The 18,602-nt window shown below is 37.7% G+C and overlaps 2 protein-coding genes and 1 long non-coding RNA gene across 3 annotated transcripts in view; 1 reads left to right on the plus strand and 2 right to left on the minus strand.

Moving 5' to 3' along the window:
* usp14 (ubiquitin specific peptidase 14 (tRNA-guanine transglycosylase)) overlaps nt 1–3,495 on the plus strand; it is a 13,384-nt gene extending 9,889 nt beyond the window's left edge. The window contains exons 7-12 of the mRNA XM_017309887.1: nt 909–974; nt 1,070–1,162; nt 1,259–1,387; nt 1,492–1,552; nt 1,664–1,771; nt 2,654–3,495. Coding sequence (XP_017165376.1) covers nt 909–974; nt 1,070–1,162; nt 1,259–1,387; nt 1,492–1,552; nt 1,664–1,771; nt 2,654–2,799 — 603 coding nt within the window. The 3' untranslated portion in view covers nt 2,800–3,495. The remainder of the gene's footprint in view (nt 1–908; nt 975–1,069; nt 1,163–1,258; nt 1,388–1,491; nt 1,553–1,663; nt 1,772–2,653) is intronic.
* A 34-nt stretch (nt 3,496–3,529) lies between these two features.
* thoc1 (THO complex 1) lies at nt 3,530–10,244 on the minus strand. The gene is made up of 21 exons (XM_008434318.1): nt 10,197–10,244; nt 9,924–9,997; nt 9,538–9,598; nt 9,380–9,449; nt 8,966–9,084; nt 8,804–8,852; nt 8,609–8,704; nt 8,420–8,502; nt 8,243–8,316; nt 8,025–8,133; nt 7,479–7,613; nt 7,266–7,366; nt 7,085–7,151; nt 6,392–6,442; nt 6,220–6,290; nt 5,969–6,064; nt 5,372–5,437; nt 4,952–5,035; nt 4,704–4,851; nt 4,531–4,615; nt 3,530–3,929 (listed from the first exon to the last, which is right to left on the minus strand). Exons 1-21 carry the CDS (start codon nt 10,242–10,244, stop codon nt 3,652–3,654), a joined length of 1,965 nt encoding a protein of 654 aa, XP_008432540.1. The 3' UTR covers nt 3,530–3,651.
* Nucleotides 10,245–16,431: 6,187 nt separating this feature from the next.
* On the minus strand, nt 16,432–18,545 carry LOC103479719 (uncharacterized). Its single transcript, XR_535970.2, has 3 exons — nt 17,603–18,545; nt 16,910–17,033; nt 16,432–16,635 (listed from the first exon to the last, which is right to left on the minus strand). It is a non-coding gene; the product is annotated as an uncharacterized LOC103479719 (long non-coding RNA).
* Nucleotides 18,546–18,602: the final 57 nt, after the last annotated feature.

An 18,602-nucleotide genomic window follows, 5' to 3' on the forward strand; every position in this document is an offset into this window, starting at 1 on the left:
AGTCTTTTAATTTATATATGCTGAAACCGTTATGTCAAATTTAGCAGCAATGATGATCTCAATAAACAAATGCTGCATTTATATATCTGTGGTCTATGTTAAAATATTAGCCTTTATGGGGCCCCTGAAGCTCTGGGAGGCCTGATGGAGCCCCTGACTTAATTTGGATTTAACAGAAGTGGACATAATTGATATTCATTTTAATTGTATTTTTTGATTAGTTGTTTTTAAGACTAGTTGTGGGTTTATATAGCAGTTCACTGACTATGTTTTCCCATAGCATATAATTACCCAGTGATATTTTTACTTGTATTGTCTACTTAACATCTTTTAATACAAAAACACGATGAACCGCCTCGGCGCCCCGACCACCGGGCTTAGCAAGTTTTCTGGGGGAAACCCTGCAATTACTACCTGGTTAATCTAAAAAAATAGTGTACAGATTAGCTCCATGCTGTGTTTCTGAGCAGAAAGGGCTGAGCTTTTCACATGTTGATGTTTGAAGAATTTATTTATTTTTTATCTGCAAATGCATCCTTTGCTACAAATGATCAAGTACACACTAAAGGAACAATGTTACTGCATTTTATGCAATAGCATGTTAATTTTCTTATTAAAGAAATTAATTGAATTGTTTGCATATTTTAATGTGTCTAACATTACACATGTGCCTTTTTTTTATCCCAACAAATCAGTTAATCGTCATAAAAATGTATCGATTATTGGATTATTAACATAACTGTTGGCAGCTCTAGTCCCTGTACTATACAAAGTATGCACTCAACATTGGATTATTGCATTAATTACTGCATCAATACGATGCAGCATGAAGTTGATCAGGCTGTGGACCTGCAGAGGACAAAGCCATAGTGATGAAGAGCTGATCCTGTTTCTCTCTCCACTCCCAGAGACTGCAGGAAGAAATCACAAAAATGTCTCCAACCTTGGACAGAAATGCTTTGTATATCAAATCTGTAAGTATGATCTCCCRCTGCCCTCTTCTTTTGAAGTCATCCGACTGAGATGGGACATTTCTCTTACAGCTGCTTTTCATTTGTYCTCTCTCTAGTCAAAACTTAGCCGTCTCCCTGCCTACTTAACTGTTCAAATGGTCCGATTTTTCTACAAGGAGAAGGAGTCTGTGAATGCAAAAGTTCTAAAGGTTTGTTCTCATTGTTGCTCTTCATTTGCAACAGAACYTGCAGTGAGGGCTTAGTTAAGCCTAATTGTCTGTAAATAATTGTTTTTAATTGCGAAGGATGTCAAGTTCCCCCTCATGTTGGACGTGTACGAGCTCCTCACCCCGGAGCTCCAGGAGAAAATGTTGCCAATTAGGTCAAAGTTTAAAGAAATGGAGGACAAGAAGCTGGAGAAACAACAGCAAAAGGTGACAAAAAAATCTATGTGGATGTCTTTTGTGGATGCTTTTGTTTTATTAATGAAGAAATAAACTTCTTTTCAGCATAAATGCTAACAAATRATTTCCATTAGGTGTTGAAGAAGCCAGATGCATCAAAGGAAGTAAAACATGAGCCTTTCTCTTTCCCAGACGGTATGTTGAGACGATCTCATATCATCCCTCTACACATTTAACTCTTAATATGGTTTTTTTTGGGGGTTTGAATTTAAGGAATTATGCTTATTTTCTTTGACCTTTCTGTAGACCTTGGCTCCAACAACAGCGGCTACTACGACCTGCAGGCTGTATTGACTCACCAAGGTCGCTCCAGCTCATCTGGCCACTATGTGGGATGGGTCAAGAGGAAAGAAGGTAACCACATCCGTTGGTGATGACCAGAGCCACCCACCCACGGCTGTAGTACAACTTTCTTTACATTGCGTTTTTGTGCTGTCTTCCTTCTGATTATTTGGTTAATCATCATGAAAACCAAATTAATAAGAATCACATCCCGTGACTAAACTCTCATTGAAGGTGTTCAAAACCTCGGTAAATTTGGGATTATTTGGCTCTTTTACAGTTTTCTTTACATTAATATATACAAGGTCTACTTTTCAATATGATTTAATATGAAATATTATGTACTGTACACGACAGCAAAGTTGCATCACAATGTAATTGCTGCAGTAAAGTAGGCTTTTTCTTTTTGACTGAATGCAGGGATTTGTTTGTATCTTAGAGATTTTTCTTTTTTGCCGTCATTTTGATAACTTTGACAAAAATAATTGTTCTAATAAGTCCATATCCATTCCTACTAATTATGCTAATCACTATGGTTGTAGCCATACATAAAACTCATAGGACGGATGAGCCTTCCAGTTAAACTGTTGGAAAATGGTTACCTTTCGTTGTAAAAATCTGACTTTAGAATCTCATGTTTTTTTTTCTTCTTTTCTTCTGACTTTACAATCCTAGTTTTAATATTACAGAATTTTGCCTCCAACTATGGCAAACAAATCTCCCAATTTTTCAACAGAGAATATAATTTTTTTTTCTTGTGAATATGTGGACATGAATTTATATTTAGTCCATGGCCAATAAACCTTTTCTCTTTTATCCACAATGCCCTTGACACTCTTGTCAAATCATCAGCAGGTTGAAACTTGAAGATTCACAAACAGCCACGTGTTGGTCTTGGACAACTAGCTTAAGAATCTGTTTTCTGTGTGTGTGTGTGTGTGTGTCTTTTGACAGACGAGTGGGTCAAGTTTGACGACGACAAGGTGAGTGTGGTCTCACCGGAAGACATCCTGCGGCTGTCTGGAGGCGGAGACTGGCATATAGCTTACGTTCTACTCTACGGGCCGCGTCGGCTGGAAATACTTGAAGAGGAGCAGTAGTTGGAGGGAGGTTTCTTACATCCACATATACAGATTGCCATTTCYGAGCACTGTCTGCATAGATGTGCAATAAAACTGGTGTCTTTAAACATTTTTTTTTTTTGTTTTGTAACCAACACTTATGCTTGTAAAACAAAATTTTGTTAAATATTCATCCATAGTGTGCTTTGAATATGGAGATCTGATGAAAGGCAATCTCTGGACTGGATCCTTTAGATTTTAAAGTCTGGCTCTACAGTTTCATTAAATGTTTTATACACAATGYATATTTTTAAAGCCTTTCAGAAGGTGATCATAAGAGYAAAAATATTTCTTATTCATTTAACCACCAAGCTGTTGTCCTTGACATTCTGGATCGAGTTGTCGGATGCATAACAGAACTCTTGTTCACCTCTTGGGCCTTTGGGTTCAGTCTCAGGTCTTAAGTGCTCGGCTCGCATCATCTCCTGCGATTGTTCTCAATGTATTGACAGATGAGGCTCTGTCTGCCAAATATTCATTAATGCTGTTTTCAGGGAAGTGGTTTGGGGCAGGTTGGCCTCGTKGTGAACCGTGTGGAGGAGTTTGAACCATGGTTTTTTTCAGTTGGCTTTGGTGACACTGACTTGAGACAATGTATGTAAAATCCAAAAAACATCCACTCTCTGTAATAAGTTATTAATTGATTGCTGGTGAAAATAAACCGTTGAACCAAAACGCGACCATGTTTTGTGACCATGAGAAGCAAAAGTCTTGGAAAAAAAAAAAGTTTATTAGATTTCTACAGTGGAAAAAAAAAAAAAGAGGTTCAGACCTTTGGTACATACAAAATTCACTGCTCCAATGTAACGCAGGTACAAATTAAGAAATGTTTCAAGCCTCACTGAGGCGTTCTGCAAGCTGGGAGAACCCAGCCGCGCTGAGAGCCGTTGCCAGGTTCTCCACTGTTGCTTGGGATCCCTCTCGCTCCTGCCAGGCCACCAGCAGCAGCTTGGCCTGAACGTCCACATCTTCACTGTCCGTCTCGATTTCCCGCATCTCTGCTGCCTTCATCTCCAGATGAGACGCCAGCGTCTTCCACTGGGACCCCAGTTTGGCTGCGATGTCGTCCATCTGATGGTTTGTTACAGTTTTACTCTGGATGCTCGGACCTTGAAGAGAAACGGAGAAAATAAAAAATGAAACGCTGATGCAAAAGATGAACATCCATGCACACAAATACAGTTATACCAAAGGAAAATTCAGAGACTGTTAACTGAACAGTTTTGCTCTTGCACTGTGGGAGGAATTATTTTTTATTATAAGAAAAAAGTCATACTATTACCAGAGGATAGTTATTTTTAATGAGAGCAAAGCTTCAATAGTCATCAAAATCTGACATGAACAGATGAGTCAGTGGCTCTTCAACAAAAATAAGAGTCTTTTGCACATCAGATTGTGAAAACTTCACAAGATGCTCAACATTCCTCCATTTATTTTCTTGTGGAGAAATTCTGACAAAACTATTTCTTTGTTGTCCTAATATACAACTTTATTCTGGTAATAAATTGTTTTTCTTCACATAGAAACATGAACTTCATTCCCAAAATGAAAAACCTTTTGCTTAGGTTGGTATTAATACTCCAAAGAAATTGTCTTTTTATGCAGAGAAAAAACACATTCTGATATTCTGACTTGGAAAAACCTAGAAAAGAATAATAGATTTAACTGAAGACATTGAAAAGACGATGTAGAACTGTTGGCCAAACTCACTGTCATTGCTGTCTTTAAGAAGATTATCTCCATTATCGTCATCATCCTCTTCTCCTGTCTTGATTTCTTCTGAAGGGATATCCTTCTGCATTTTTAGAAAAAAAAAAAACACTGGTCTTATTTTTTTCCTTTTAAAACCTTAATTGAGGTTTTGAAAATGTAAAATCCCCCACCGGCAGCTCTTTGGCCAGTTTGCTGACCATGCTGTCTAGGTAGTCTGCCAGGCTTTTGAACTTCTGGTTCGTTGGCTGAAAGAAGTGTGGACTCCTCCTGGACAGGAGCCTCAAAGCCCGCCACCCGTAGTTTGGGTTACGCACAACCCTGAAAGAATTTGAGCAAGAAAATAAACCCCAAGGAATTTAGCAGCTGGATTTATAACCGACTTGTGTTCCCAGTGAAATGCGTCACAGTGCCGACTTACTTATATTCCTCCTCCACCATGTTGACTGGGTCGGCCTGCTCAATGGCTTCTGCAAAGAACTCGTCCAGTGATGGCATAAACTCTCTGAAATACAAATATTGAATGCAGTCACTCACAGTATTCATATATTCAGAACATCTYCATGTGACAACCAAGAACTGCAAAGTATTGTGTGTTGGATTTAGATGTGGTAGCAAAAAAAATCATCTTCCTCAGGTTTGCCGTTTCCCTACGTGGCCCAGATTAGATTTTCTGTTTCTTTCCCAAATAGCTTGCAAACATTCAGTCTTGCAGTTACGCAATACTGAAGTTTATGGCTGTAGGTTCATGGATATAAAAACTTTTGCAAGGAACTAAAGACATATCTGAAAAAAGTTTAAATAAAGTACATACTTTTGCTTAGCTCTCTGAATTGCTTACCTGCTTTCAGACTTGCAGGCCTCCATGTTGTCCTGGTTCAAGTTCCACAGTCGAGTCAACTCATCACTAACGAAACAGTGGAACAAAAGACAGTTTAACATCCTGCCGCAGATTACTAAATAATACGCTTTTCAGCTCTACAAACGCACAACTTAAAAGCCGTCGGACTGTTTAGAGATGCATCTGAAGTCTAATGCTTTAATACTGATGAATTACAGAACAAAATTATATATATATATATATATATATATATATAAAATGCATATAATCACAGTGATGTAAACAAATATCTCCATTAATTCAAATTGGTTCAGAAATGCTTTTTTAGTCTAAGAAGGAAATTTAAATGTTAGGTGTCCGATTGCACCGCATAATGATCTGCTTGTGCAGCAGAAACACGGTGGAGGTATGACCTCACGGAGTTCTGATCAACTGCTTTCAGAAAGCTGAATGAATATAAACAATTATGAAGACATGAATACAATTATTACCAACGCTTAACTGTAACAGGTCACTACCAATAATGTTTTTTTTTTTCTAAGACTTTGAGAGTGTCTGAATACCGTAAAGAAATAAATGAAGTCCTTAGTGACGTACTTTCCCATGAAAATCTTGCGCTCTGGCCCTTTTCCAAGGAAGTCCTCTGGAGCTTGCCTTTTCCTGGTGGGCCTTTTAGGTTTGTCGTCAGATGTTCTGTTCGAGACGAAAACAACCAGGACACTTTTCATTTTGACATCCTGGCAAAAGTTCACACACCCACCTCCTTTGTTGCCACAGACCAAACATTGCATGGAAACGAAATAAGGCCAATAAGGGCCGAGGACAGTGGGCGACATTTCTCTCTATACCTTTCTTTCACGAAGCTCGGACAGCCCTCGTTCTTCCAGGAGTTCCAGTTTTCCTCCGTGTTGAGAATGTGCTGCCAAAGAAGATGTTTTAAAAATTCTGGTCTGACTTGAAGTGCAAAATGAAACATTGAGGGTTATTTAAATGTCTCCGTATGCCTAAAGTGTGGCTTACCTCCACCATGGTGGCGAATTTTTCTCCTTCAGGAGGCGTTTCTCTCAGCAGCTGGAAGAGCAAAACACACGTTAACCAGTCTCTTCTGGCTATGGCTACAGTAGTACTAACTTAAAAAAAAAAAACCCTTCAGTTTAAAACATGTTTCTGTTTAAAAGTTTACAGAGATCAAAGTCAAATCAGTCAGAGATGACCGAAGAGGCTCAAAACTTGATGATAGTGGTCACTAGGTCGAACATTCTCCATAAGAAAAGATCTTTCCAAATATTTCACATTTTGCCAAATCAGAGTTTTTGATACATTTGAGACCTATGACAAATTATGAAAACAGAAACTTAACTTTAAAACCGATATCTAAAGTACCCAAAACACCTAAGCAAGTTAGATAGATATACCTTTGCTAACTTGATTTTTATTTATTTTTTACTTCTAGAATTGAGGATTAAACTATTTTTAAATGGAGTTTTGTTTTACTCCGTCATGCAAGTCCCATGCTATTACAGATAGTCTTCTTATCTATCAGCTGCATGTATTTACTGCACTGAACTTCATGCAGTCTAAAAATGTAGACACAACTTCAGGACAAAGTCTGAACACATGAGATTTCATTCATTTCGAGTCAGAGACATACCAGAATGCCTTAAAGGATATCAAAATGTGCAACTGAAAAAGACATAATTAAATGAAACAAACCTGATAAACTAGCTTTGTCGTCTCCTCAATCCATGCACTCTGGTCGTCGTTCAGAATGCAGCTGGAGCTGCAGCAGGACAGACAAAGAAATAAAACAATAAATATTCCAACATGGCTCCTGTTTGATACCCAAAATTTTGACTGATTCATACTTTAAAGTGAACACAGAAACAAGCATCACCTTTTGAATTTAACCTGCCCCTTCAGGTACTGGAAGAGGATCAGGTATTGCAGCAGTATATGCCGTCTGAAGTTGCTGTCGCTGAGCTGCAAGTCCATCAGCTGCAAGAAAGAAGGGGGGGGGGGGGGGGGGGACAACATTTTAGGACATCTTAAACACATTTAAGAGGGCAACTTTTTAAACCAGCAGCATTGGAAGCAGAAAGTTCCCAACCTTCTCACTTGTGAGGAATTTGGCAAAATAAACATGTTCGCCATCAGAGGCTCTGAGGTCCTCCATCTTCCTTTTAGAGGCCTGCATGTCGTCCAGCTTGAAGCTCTTGAATACTGCGAGGGTCTCGTCTGAAAACTGAGCAGAATGACAGCAGAGGAATCAGGGGGGTGGGTTGGTYAATTTTCAGTCAGGTCTTATTTTTAGAGCACTTTTCACACAATCAAATGCAGCTCAAAATGCTACACAGCCGTTCAAGAATCAGGCATACCAACAAATGCTACATTAAATAAATGTAGTAATTAGAAAAGTGGAATAAATGTTATTAAATGCTGAACTGAGGAACGCAGCTRCATGTAAGCAATACAMCAGAAACGGATACGAACTGTATGGAAACATTATTCTGGATTTCTAAAGGTCCAGGAACAAAAATAAATTAACCATGAAACAAAAGCACAGAAATGACTCTTGAAATGATGTTTTGTTGATTATATTACATAAAATAGTGGCTAAAACTCGTATTACGTTTCAGCTGTCATGATGCCTTACCTTAAGGAACGTCATCCAGGAGAATTTGTCGTAGCACTGCAGCGGATTTCTGAAGTAGTCCTGCAACATCCAGAACTTTCTGTATAGGTTGTAATCAATTGGGATAGAACTGAAAAGCGAAAAGCAATTTGGTTTTATTACAACTGACCAGACAAGTCTTTTTTTTTTTTTTAATTATTAGAAAACAAGCAATCTCACAGAGCAAGTCTTCCACTCACCARGGCGCAGGTGCATCATCCTCCCCCATTTCACCTTCCTCCACCTCCATGGTGTCTTCCTTTTCATCCGTCTGCTGTAAACATGGAGGTGGGAAAATGACTTTTTTTTTTCTTTTCTTTTTTTTAAAAAGCAACACATAAAATGTTTTGAATCGAGATYAAGTGGTAAATCTCCACCTTCTGGCCAAGAGTGCTCTCCTGCTCATTCTTGTTGAACACCGTTATGTTGTCCAGGTTAAACTGACTCTGCAGATTCAGACCTGGGTAAAAACACAAACAAGGTACATTTGTAAATATGCAATCAAAATGTGAGATGATTACAGGATGCATATATATATATATATATATATATTTTTTTTTTTTTACCAGATTTCTCAGATAGAGGGAAGAGTCGTGCCAGGAAAAGCTGGATTCGCCCACAGAATACAGTATTCTGGGATTTGGACAGCCTCCTCAGAAGATCTACTCAGACAGAAAAAAATGTAAATAAAAAGAAAACAAACAAACTGACATGATGCTATTTGGTTATAGAAATTGTTACGACTTAGGTGAGATCTTTACCGTTGCACATTCTCAGCAGATAGTTCTTTCCTGCCGTGTAGAATGAGCTCTGAAAGAAAAAGAAAAAAAAAAAACCATAAGCCATCATTACAACTTCAAAATTTGGGATGGATAATTTTTTTTCCACCGATCTTGACTTAAAAAAATATATACATATATTACCGATTTCCAGGTGGAGACATTTTTCTCAACAAAGGAGAATATTTTGTCACACAGGTCAAGGGGAAGGCAGTCCAGTACATCTCCCAGCAGGACGAATGGGATTGTGGCAGAGCAGATTCCTGTATTGGCAAAGAAGAAGAACAAAAAATTTAAAGTTGCATTAGGAAAATCCTTCAAAATTTCCCATTTCACGAAAGTAAAAAAAAATAAATCTTTTTTAAAGTTTTGTTTTTTAGGTATATGTACACAACAGGATGTCTCGGTGTAGTTAAAGATACTTTAAGCTTTTGCGAGAGGAACATATATATTTTTCACCATCACTTTGTGCATGACCGGTTCCTGTTTAATGTTTATTTGAAGTGTGCAAGCATTTTCAAACAGAGTAAAGCAATTTTAAGGGGAAAAAAGTCATACCCTCAGTAACAGCATCGATACTCAGGTAGATGAGAGACAGATAGTCGTCACAGCTCGTCTTCTGCTCAATCTACAATACGGAAAAAAATGTAATCAATAAAGACTTTGGAGATCTTGTTAATCCAGTTATTAAATTAAAAGAAAAACAAGCCTCTTACAATTTGATCACCGAGAACACCCCGCAGGGCCTGGTCAAGTGTGGTCTTCTTTTCTGTCTCACTGAAATGACAAATATAATGGCTTGTTTTTCCATTCAACAAATATGGACATCAACATTTTCAACAATAATTTTACCCAACGCCAAGAGCATACGACACATAACATATATGTGAAATGATTAATTTCATTTTTGTTTCCCAGAAATGAAACCGCTAATGGCTAAAAGGCTTCAAAAACCTGAACATTTTATATTTTCTTCAWTACTACAAACACTTAAAATATTTAAGCAAGTACAGTGGGATAGTAAGTCAAATGAAAACCTCGCACAACACTCACAAGTAACAGCTTTAGTTTGAAATTAAAAATTAAGCTAGAGAAAACTTACTTTCCGGAGATCTGGCTAAACACGGTGATTAGATGTTTGCAGGTTTTACCGGWGAGAGCCTGTCTGGCAGCAGYCTGCAGACATATGAGAGGAGCATTGTAAGGTAAAGACAGATCTGAAACAAGCTAACTTTAGCATAGCATGAAATGCTAACTGCTATCGTAAAATAACATGCCCGGAGATAAAAAAGCTCAGACTTTGCAAATAGTTCGATAAATATTATTTCAGTGAAAATAATTAATGTTTTGACAAGAATGCAACACTGTTTCTTACCGTAAATTTCTCCTTTACATCGACAAAATTGAATACGGGGGGTGACATCTTTAAGCCGTGACCAGCGGAAGTGGCTAAARATTTGTTCCGGGTTTTGTTTTTTCACACGAAAAGATTTGTTTCAGCGTTATACTTTATATGTTATACTTTGCACGTTAAAAGTACGCACTAATTCATTTTGTCTTTCTAAAATTACGCATGTTTTTTTTTTTTTTTTTGTGACTGGCAATCTGTTATAAAAATGTGTAGGTATAACTGAAGAAAGTAATCGTCTTGCCTTCGTGAATGTTGCTTCAAATAGTCCTTTTTAGTTAGTTAAAAAGATCTATTGGTTCAATGTTACTATTGATATTATWTACAATAACTGTTATAGTTTTAACAGAGAGACGAAGGTAAGCAAATTTAATTCCAACATTGACCACATGGTGGCAATATTACCTACAGTTTCGGTCAAGGCAGTTCATGAAACTGTTTGAGCTTCACACCTAATATTTATTTGTATGTTTTAAATAATGTTCCTGTACATTTTTTCCAACTCCACTTTCATCCCCGTGGATCCTTCCCTGTGCTCCTTCTCGATATTCTTTCTTTTTTTTTTTTTTTTTTAATGATTTCTTCATTGCACTAAAATAATCCAGTTGGATGATTTTGTTAAGTGTTAGAACTATGAACTGGAACAAAACTAAGGTCACTTTTCTCATTTAATGTTAATAAATACTTGGCTCTAAACTGCATCACATGAGCCATGTTAGTGTGTTCCGTACATGTTTGTCTTTATGAGCATTTCTTCACACGTCATACAGGTCTGTGCTGCAGGACTTGATTTTTTTATGATTCAATGTCACAGTGCATATTAGAATCTCTCGACTGTAGTGTGATGGCAATTGTTAAACAGAAGTTTCATAACTAACCAGAGAACATGAAGAGCTGCTCTGAAATAATGTGTTAAAGTTAATAATTTCTTGGTTTGTAGCCGACAAATGATTCACTTTCTGCTCCTTTTTTGACAAGTGTTTCCATCGCTGCAGTGGCGATGTGAGGTGACTCCTTGGAGAAGAAATGCTGCAGCTGTGAAGTGAGTAGTGTCACACAGAAGGAGTGAAGCTTTATTTTCAGCATTCCTGTGGAATCTGTGGAAATGGTAATACTGGAAAGTGAAGAGTGATTTTACTGGCACCTTGTTTCTGTCACGTATTTTACCTTCATCCCCCATTTTAACATAGCTTTTATCGGATAGTTGCCAAACCTGATGAAGCACAGAAAGGGAGTGAGAATGTGCTGTAGATAACCTCCCCACATCAGTCAGTAAGGTGGAGACAGGGTTAAAGATGACTCCTGGGGGTTGGGCGTTGACGTTAAGGTTGAGTTATCTGAAAGACCGAATCATCTCCTGCTTTTTTGTGGGATCAGAGCATTGTGTGTCCTCATCAAATAATCTCCCACTATCACCATTTGCCACCAATTATACTCAGTCAATGAATAAGTTAAGTACAGGTCATAGATRGCAATGAGTAACATGAATTGTGAAACATCCATAGAAAATTGCTCACATTTCCTTGYATTATTATAACTAATACAGTTACTCAAATCTGTTGCTCAAAACTTGGAAAAAGTCATATTAACCTCAGTAGAGCCAAATTCTGAATATCTTTTGATGAGAAATCTGATCAGGCTTTTATTCATGTGCTATATGCTAATGAAGGATGTAAAATCGGAGCAACATTTTGTGAGAAATGTGTACTTTACTGTCTTGCAGGGCAGAAAATAAACTCCTTTTAAGGGAAAAAATGTCACTGCGCTGCCAAGAATCATGATAAACTATCTTTGATTACAGATTCTGATGCACTACATTCACTCAGGATCTTGCACATTTCAAGCTTCATCAGAATAAATACGTCCAATCGAAGGAAACACAGAAGCAGGTTTGCTGAGAGAAATCTGCTAATTAACAGGCAGGTGCGCTGACAAAAAACACCTTTCCTTGCTAAATCAAACCTACTGTGTTGGTCTATTTGAAATAATATACAATTTTTCGAACTTCTGACTAGGTAAAAATGGTATCAAGTGGGATTTACCAAACAGAGATTTGGTAGTTTTTTTGTATCTGGCATAAAATATGCCAGAATTTCTGAAAAAAATCACTTTGAGTGATGGAATAACGAATCTTGATCTCCTGAAGAACTTCTGACGATCAATTTGTGACCTTAACCTCAAGTGTACTTGAGTTGCAGGAGGATAATTACCCAAAACACACCAATGTGACCACATTCTGAATGCCTTAAAAATAATAATCAAATTTAGGTTTTGGAGTGACTTAGTCAAAATCTGGACTTCATTTGGATTGAGATAAGGTGGCATGGCATTAAATAGGCTATTTATGCTTGAGAACTTTCCGATATAGTTGAATTAAACAAATTCTGCAAATAAGATTTCCTCCATAGTGATCTAAAAAGCTCATTACAAATGATTCCAAAAAGTTGATGAAAGCTGTCGGGCGAACATTTATTGGGTTTTGGGGGAATTACTTTCTTAATTAAGGTTTTATTAAGGTAGTTTTATTTTCCTGGTGTTATAATTCAATTAATGATTTAAAACATTTAAATGAGACAAAATCAAAAAGGAACAAATCTGCTAGTGGAGCCAGAAAATTATTAAGAGTACAATGAAATTCTCTTGAATGTTTTAGCGGGCCACATCTGATTTTATGAAAACAAACTGATTCAAACCCTGTCCCATGAAATGATCATTTTCCAGTGTTTCTGTAAAATCAGTCTAAACCAGGTCAGCTCCAGACTCCCAACTGTTTATTTTGGCGAGATAAATATAATTAGAAGAAAGCTGAAAACAGCCTGGTGCCAAGTTACAAACCAATCAAGTTCAGTTGCGAGAGCCAAATAATGTGATGAACACTCTCAGAGAAAATGACTGTGGAGCAACAAAAAGAGCATTGTCCATGTTGTTGGAGACAAACTTCAAAACAAGAGGCGAAACACAATGCTCTGACCTCTGAGGTTAAACACACAAAGGAAGGAGGCTTTAAACTGGTCCTGATTGTCACATGGCTTAAATTCCACCTTAAAAAAAGACATGTGAAGAAGAGTCACTGTCATGTAAAGGAGATGAGCCCATTTGTACGTTTAAAACCCACGCTGCACCTCTGCTGTGGGCACATGCACTGTGCCAGATGAAGGTCCAGATGAAGGTCCACATACAGAGCGAGGATTCATGTTTCTAATTAGACTGAGCCAGCTGTTGTGTTTGAATTTAATGATAGATGCTAATTTCTGTAGCCTCCAAAGCCTCTTCATCTTCATGCTTCAGTTGCAAACTCGCTCTGAGAATTTTCTTTGTAAAAGCTTCATTATGGTCTGTTAAATTGAAAGAGATAAAGGGATTTTCCTTTTGCACWGCCGGTGACACAGAGCAATACTTTACTGCCTCATAAAATTATTTGGGACATTTTGTTAATGATCCTCGCACACAGAGGGGAACATCATCAGGATAAGCACCCAACCATGTCAGCTATTGTGATTGGTACCTATGCTAACAGTAGGTTATGTGTATTTAAACAACCTTGGTTTGATTGCCCTTGCAGCATTATTCTGTTGATGAATGTCCAGTTATGGAGCTGATCTAAGTTATTTGATGTTTATTCAATGATTAGCCAGGGGTGTGGAAACCATCACATATCCACAACTCATAAAATGGGATGTGAGAGGAGCAACATGCGTGGAGACAGCATTCTTGTGGCAGAGCCAAATCTCCACGATGGCCCCCTCCCATCTTGTATAATCAAACGTTTCGATTATACAAGATGRGAGGATTTAAAGTGTTTGCGTGTCCAGTTACTCGATCTACTAAGAGCGTTGTCCAGATTTTTGAAAATACACCCTTCAACTGCAGTGCAGTAAAAAAAATTAACGTAAAATGTGCACATTTTTATAAAAATAAACTTAAATACGTGTATTTTTAGTTACTTTTAAAGGCGCTCAGCACCACTGACCTAATTTTCAAGCTTCTCTATCTCTTTTTGTTTTGAGAGCTTAGTAATCCAGTGATTGAACTGACTGCAGTTGCTTCAGAGCTGCTTTGTTTGGGCTGTTGAACAATGAGTTACAATGGCAAAGGCTTGGAGGAATATAAGGGTAAGAATTTCCATTTYTGACCTCAGACACCAGGAACTTGAGCTTGTAATGGTTAATAAACAATAAAAACATGAAGGAGAAAGTATGCCACTATATTGAGCCATTGGGGGCAAAATTTAATTTTGCTTTCAATTTTTAAATATTTGTTCTGCATCCAGAGGGAAATTAAAKGTGATATGAGGCAAAACTGGCACCGACCCATTCACATGCAAGGAAAAGTGACGAAGGATYGGCCACATTACATTTGACAAATTCCTGGGTAAAGATAATAATGGACTGACCAAGACAATACCGGACTAATAAAGAGCTTGTCTAAAAACGGAATCCCAGAAAGCATTTCTTTGAAAAGAAGAATTTGCATTCTTGGAGCTGAATAATTCATGGCATCATTTTTGGGAATATGTAGCCARCCACACATACAGGCTGTGTAGRAAAATCTTGCACCTTTAATTTTTTAATTATAGSACCTGAAAATAGAAGATATGATCATTTGAGATGTGCTTACTGACCCAAATGCGCAGTCCTTTAATTTAATTGTTGCTTATGTCATTGTGATAGATATTTTAATACATTCGTTTTCTAGTTTCGCAATCAAGGCCGCAGTTTATTTCCAGGACTTTTGAAAGACAAAGCCGTTCTCTAACACAAATTGAAATCCCCTTATTAAAATTGCAACATATTTCTGGTTTACTTGCATCTTATTATGAAACTTGCAGCATTTCCAACTTTGATGGTTGAACTGCTGGCATCATATTGAAACACACACACAGAGACACACACGCACACACACGCGCGCACCCTGAATAATTATGTAATGCTGCAGGGAGGGACTGTGTTGAATCCTGGCCACCACATTCACACGGAAACTGTGCTGCCCGAAAGAAACTTGCAGATCCTCACGAACAAGAACTAAGCAGGAAATAACAATACTGACAGTTTAAATAAAAATCCAGATGCATACACAAAGCAAAACGTTCATTCAAGGTGAAGTAAAATGTCACATCCTATTTCTTTTGTTGTATTACTGTATCTTCACTCCGTGATAAGAAAAGTAAGTTCTAGTAGGACTGTAAATGTCAGAAAAGGTTTGAGTTAATTTAGCAGAAACTGAAAAACATTGAAAAAAATATGTTTTAATCAGAACTGCAATTATATCCACACAGAGTTGCAAAATCAGATTTCTCATACAGTTGGCTGTAGCAGTGACAAGTCTGAATCTTTAAGACTGATCAGTCACAGCATCTGAAATGCATATTATCATCTAAGACGAGGCAAGAAACTCACTTTACCCTCACTGTAAACTGCACAAAACACTCATGTAAAAAACATCAAATTTTCACAGAATTTTTAGCAATGTGTAACGTAAACCCTGGACAAAAATACTAATTAACATGTATTTATTGCCCTGCCCTCTACCGTTCATTTTCTGCAACATGTACCCAAGCCTTTGTGTCAGCATGCAGATTACACATTGATCCACCAATCTGATAACTGACCGGGAGACCAAATTCTCTTCAGGGAGCAGATGTGCTTCACCGACATCACATTCCAACATGTCCTACTGTTGTAGCCCTCCCAGAATATTCATTTCTGTCATTTTCCCCCCTATTTGTTTCTAATATACAAAAAGCAAAACAATAATAAAAAAAMCAAAAAACTTTGTATTTATAGGTAATGGAAAGAAACTGGCTGGGAAAAAGTAAGTGACATATGGAGCTCTCTGTCTAATCTGAGAGAGTTTGAGCTTTTTTGGAAAAAATAATTGGGAATGATTTCAGCCGCTAGGTGTGCAAAGCTTTCAGAGAAATAAACTGATATATTTTGCAGCTACATGTGGTTCACAAGGGTGAAAATACATGAATGTCACACTTTWAAAAAAATATTTCTTTAAAAAAAGTATAATTTTCTTCTCATTTCACAATCAGGCACTATTTTGTGTCGTTCTTCCACATAAAATCCCAGAATCTCCACTGAGGTTTGCAGTTTAGCAAAAATTAAAAAAAACCCTTTAAAATAGAATAAGTAGTTGTGTCAATTTAGGTATGTTTTGTGCATAAAAGAGACACAAAAAAACAACATGGGGAGAAATATTTTATTTGCTACTTTTCTGTCTACCTCTCAGACCAGCTTTTTTTTTTTTATCACATTATACACATAGCATTCTCTAGAAATGGCTCAGTTTATTTTTTCTGTATTGCAACACAGCACAATAGAACAGAAGCGCTCATCTTCAGTTTACAGCAGGTGAGTGATACAGATGTCCTGGTATCACTCGGCGGCTCTTTCCAGCACACCTGAAAAACCAAACAACAGGRCAGGTGCATCCAATATGCACAAATGAAATATCAGCACAATGAACTACTGGGCCAAAAGGACAGAGATGAGTTGATTCCACTTCCTGCCTTGTTTGATCTGCAAACATGTCAGAGGAGAGCATCTCTTGCTTTCCTGGCTGCACATCAGCCAGAGCATACCAAGCCAATCTATTGTACAAGGCCTCTGTGAAATGGAGGAACCATCTGCTAAATTAATGACTAGGGAAATGAAGGAATGTTTTGATTAACTCACCTCAATAAAGGCGTCCCGCCCCTGCAGGGAGCCCAATGATTATAGGCATGTTCCTGTCAAGATACTGAATTTTATCAATGAAGGTGRGACTCCRAGTCAAAATCTTCACATGGATTGACTCCATCTAARAAAGAAAAAAAAAATTGTCAATGGGCTCTTTTARCAAAGTCAGTTGTGATMTGGATRTTTTCTTGGACTTYATGAGCTACATARAAAAAARMMCCTAACAGATAAAACACCAGTGGTGCAAAGCCTGCAAAGATCACTGCTTTACTCATCATTTTCCTGGAACCAAGAATGCTGCACAAATCCCTGAATTGACTTTATTTATCTGCCCGATTCACTACATGAGTTACTGCAGAYGTCAGCACATGCTTTCATCCTACGAAAGTCTTTGATAAAAGAAGGCCTGCCTTTGCTGCACACAACGACAGACCTCAATTATTCACAGTTATTAGTAAATCACCATCAGTCAGCAAGTAAGGCAGTCGTAAATGCTACAACACGACCCTTCCACATAACCAGATTAGACTGACAGCATTATCCCCAAATTCCACCCAGTCCTAAATGTAATTTATCAGAAAAAGCATGAGTCTGAAAAATTGGATTCACTCGTTGCTTGTTAACACCAAGCAAATGTGTTGTTTCTAGAATAAGACCATGCACGACGGCCCTGCCAGCTACTGCACCCACCATCTGCGCTATCCACGTAGCACCAGGCTCCGAGGGCACTGTCTTTGCCAGTCATAAGCAGRTTCAAGTTAATGCAAGGATTCAAATGAGCTCCACTRGCCAATCCCAGTTTTACCGTCTCCCWGAAAAATAATCACATCCATTAAACTTCCCCACATTTTGTCAAGGTAAATMCACAAATGTTATTGTTTCTTAGGGGGTTTTGCRCGCCAGGCCAACACAAAGTAGCAAATATTTTTGAAKTGAAATGAAAGGATGCATGTTGTTGTAATCGGAATAGTGCGGTGTACATTTGTGTTAAGCCCTACCCTGTCATTTGGTGCACATCTCTTCCATCTTTATTTATCTAGACTGAAACTTTTGTCATTCATCTTTATTAAGGAATAATTCCTTTGTCAGATGTTCCTGCTGAAGAACCATTCCTACTGCACTGTGCTGCCACCACCGTGTTTCACTGAGGCCATGATRTTCTCACGCTGACATGCCATTTTAATTTTCATCCAAATGTAGAATACATGTAGGCCATAACTCTAGATTTTGATCACATCCRCCCTTAACCTCACCCTTTTGTGTGCATCTTCTGTGTTTAAATTCTGTTCTTCCCCARAGAAGCTTCACATTTTAATCTTGCACAGGGAAACTTAGAAAATGTTTAACCAGCAGACCTTATGTGACATTTGCGTGATGTCAAAGTACACAGAGGCACTAAATTTGGTTGTACCTGCAACCGGACACTGTGTGTAACACTGACCTGCCCTCATCCAGCCCAATTAGAAAAAACTCTACCTGATCAGGAAAAGTCAAGGCATTTGCATTTCAGAACCTTTAAATGCCCTTTATTTCTCATGCTCTGTTCAGTACTTTTCCAGTTTAGCTCAAGGCTGAGATGCATCTTATTATTATTATTATTATTATTATTATTATTATTATTATTATTATTATTATTATTATTATTATTATTCAAACCAAACTAAACTGTTGTTATTAATCGTTAATCTTG

The sequence above is a fragment of the Poecilia reticulata genome, linkage group LG17, assembly GCF_000633615.1.
Source record: "Poecilia reticulata strain Guanapo linkage group LG17, Guppy_female_1.0+MT, whole genome shotgun sequence".
Lineage (NCBI taxonomy): Eukaryota > Metazoa > Chordata > Actinopteri > Cyprinodontiformes > Poeciliidae > Poecilia > Poecilia reticulata.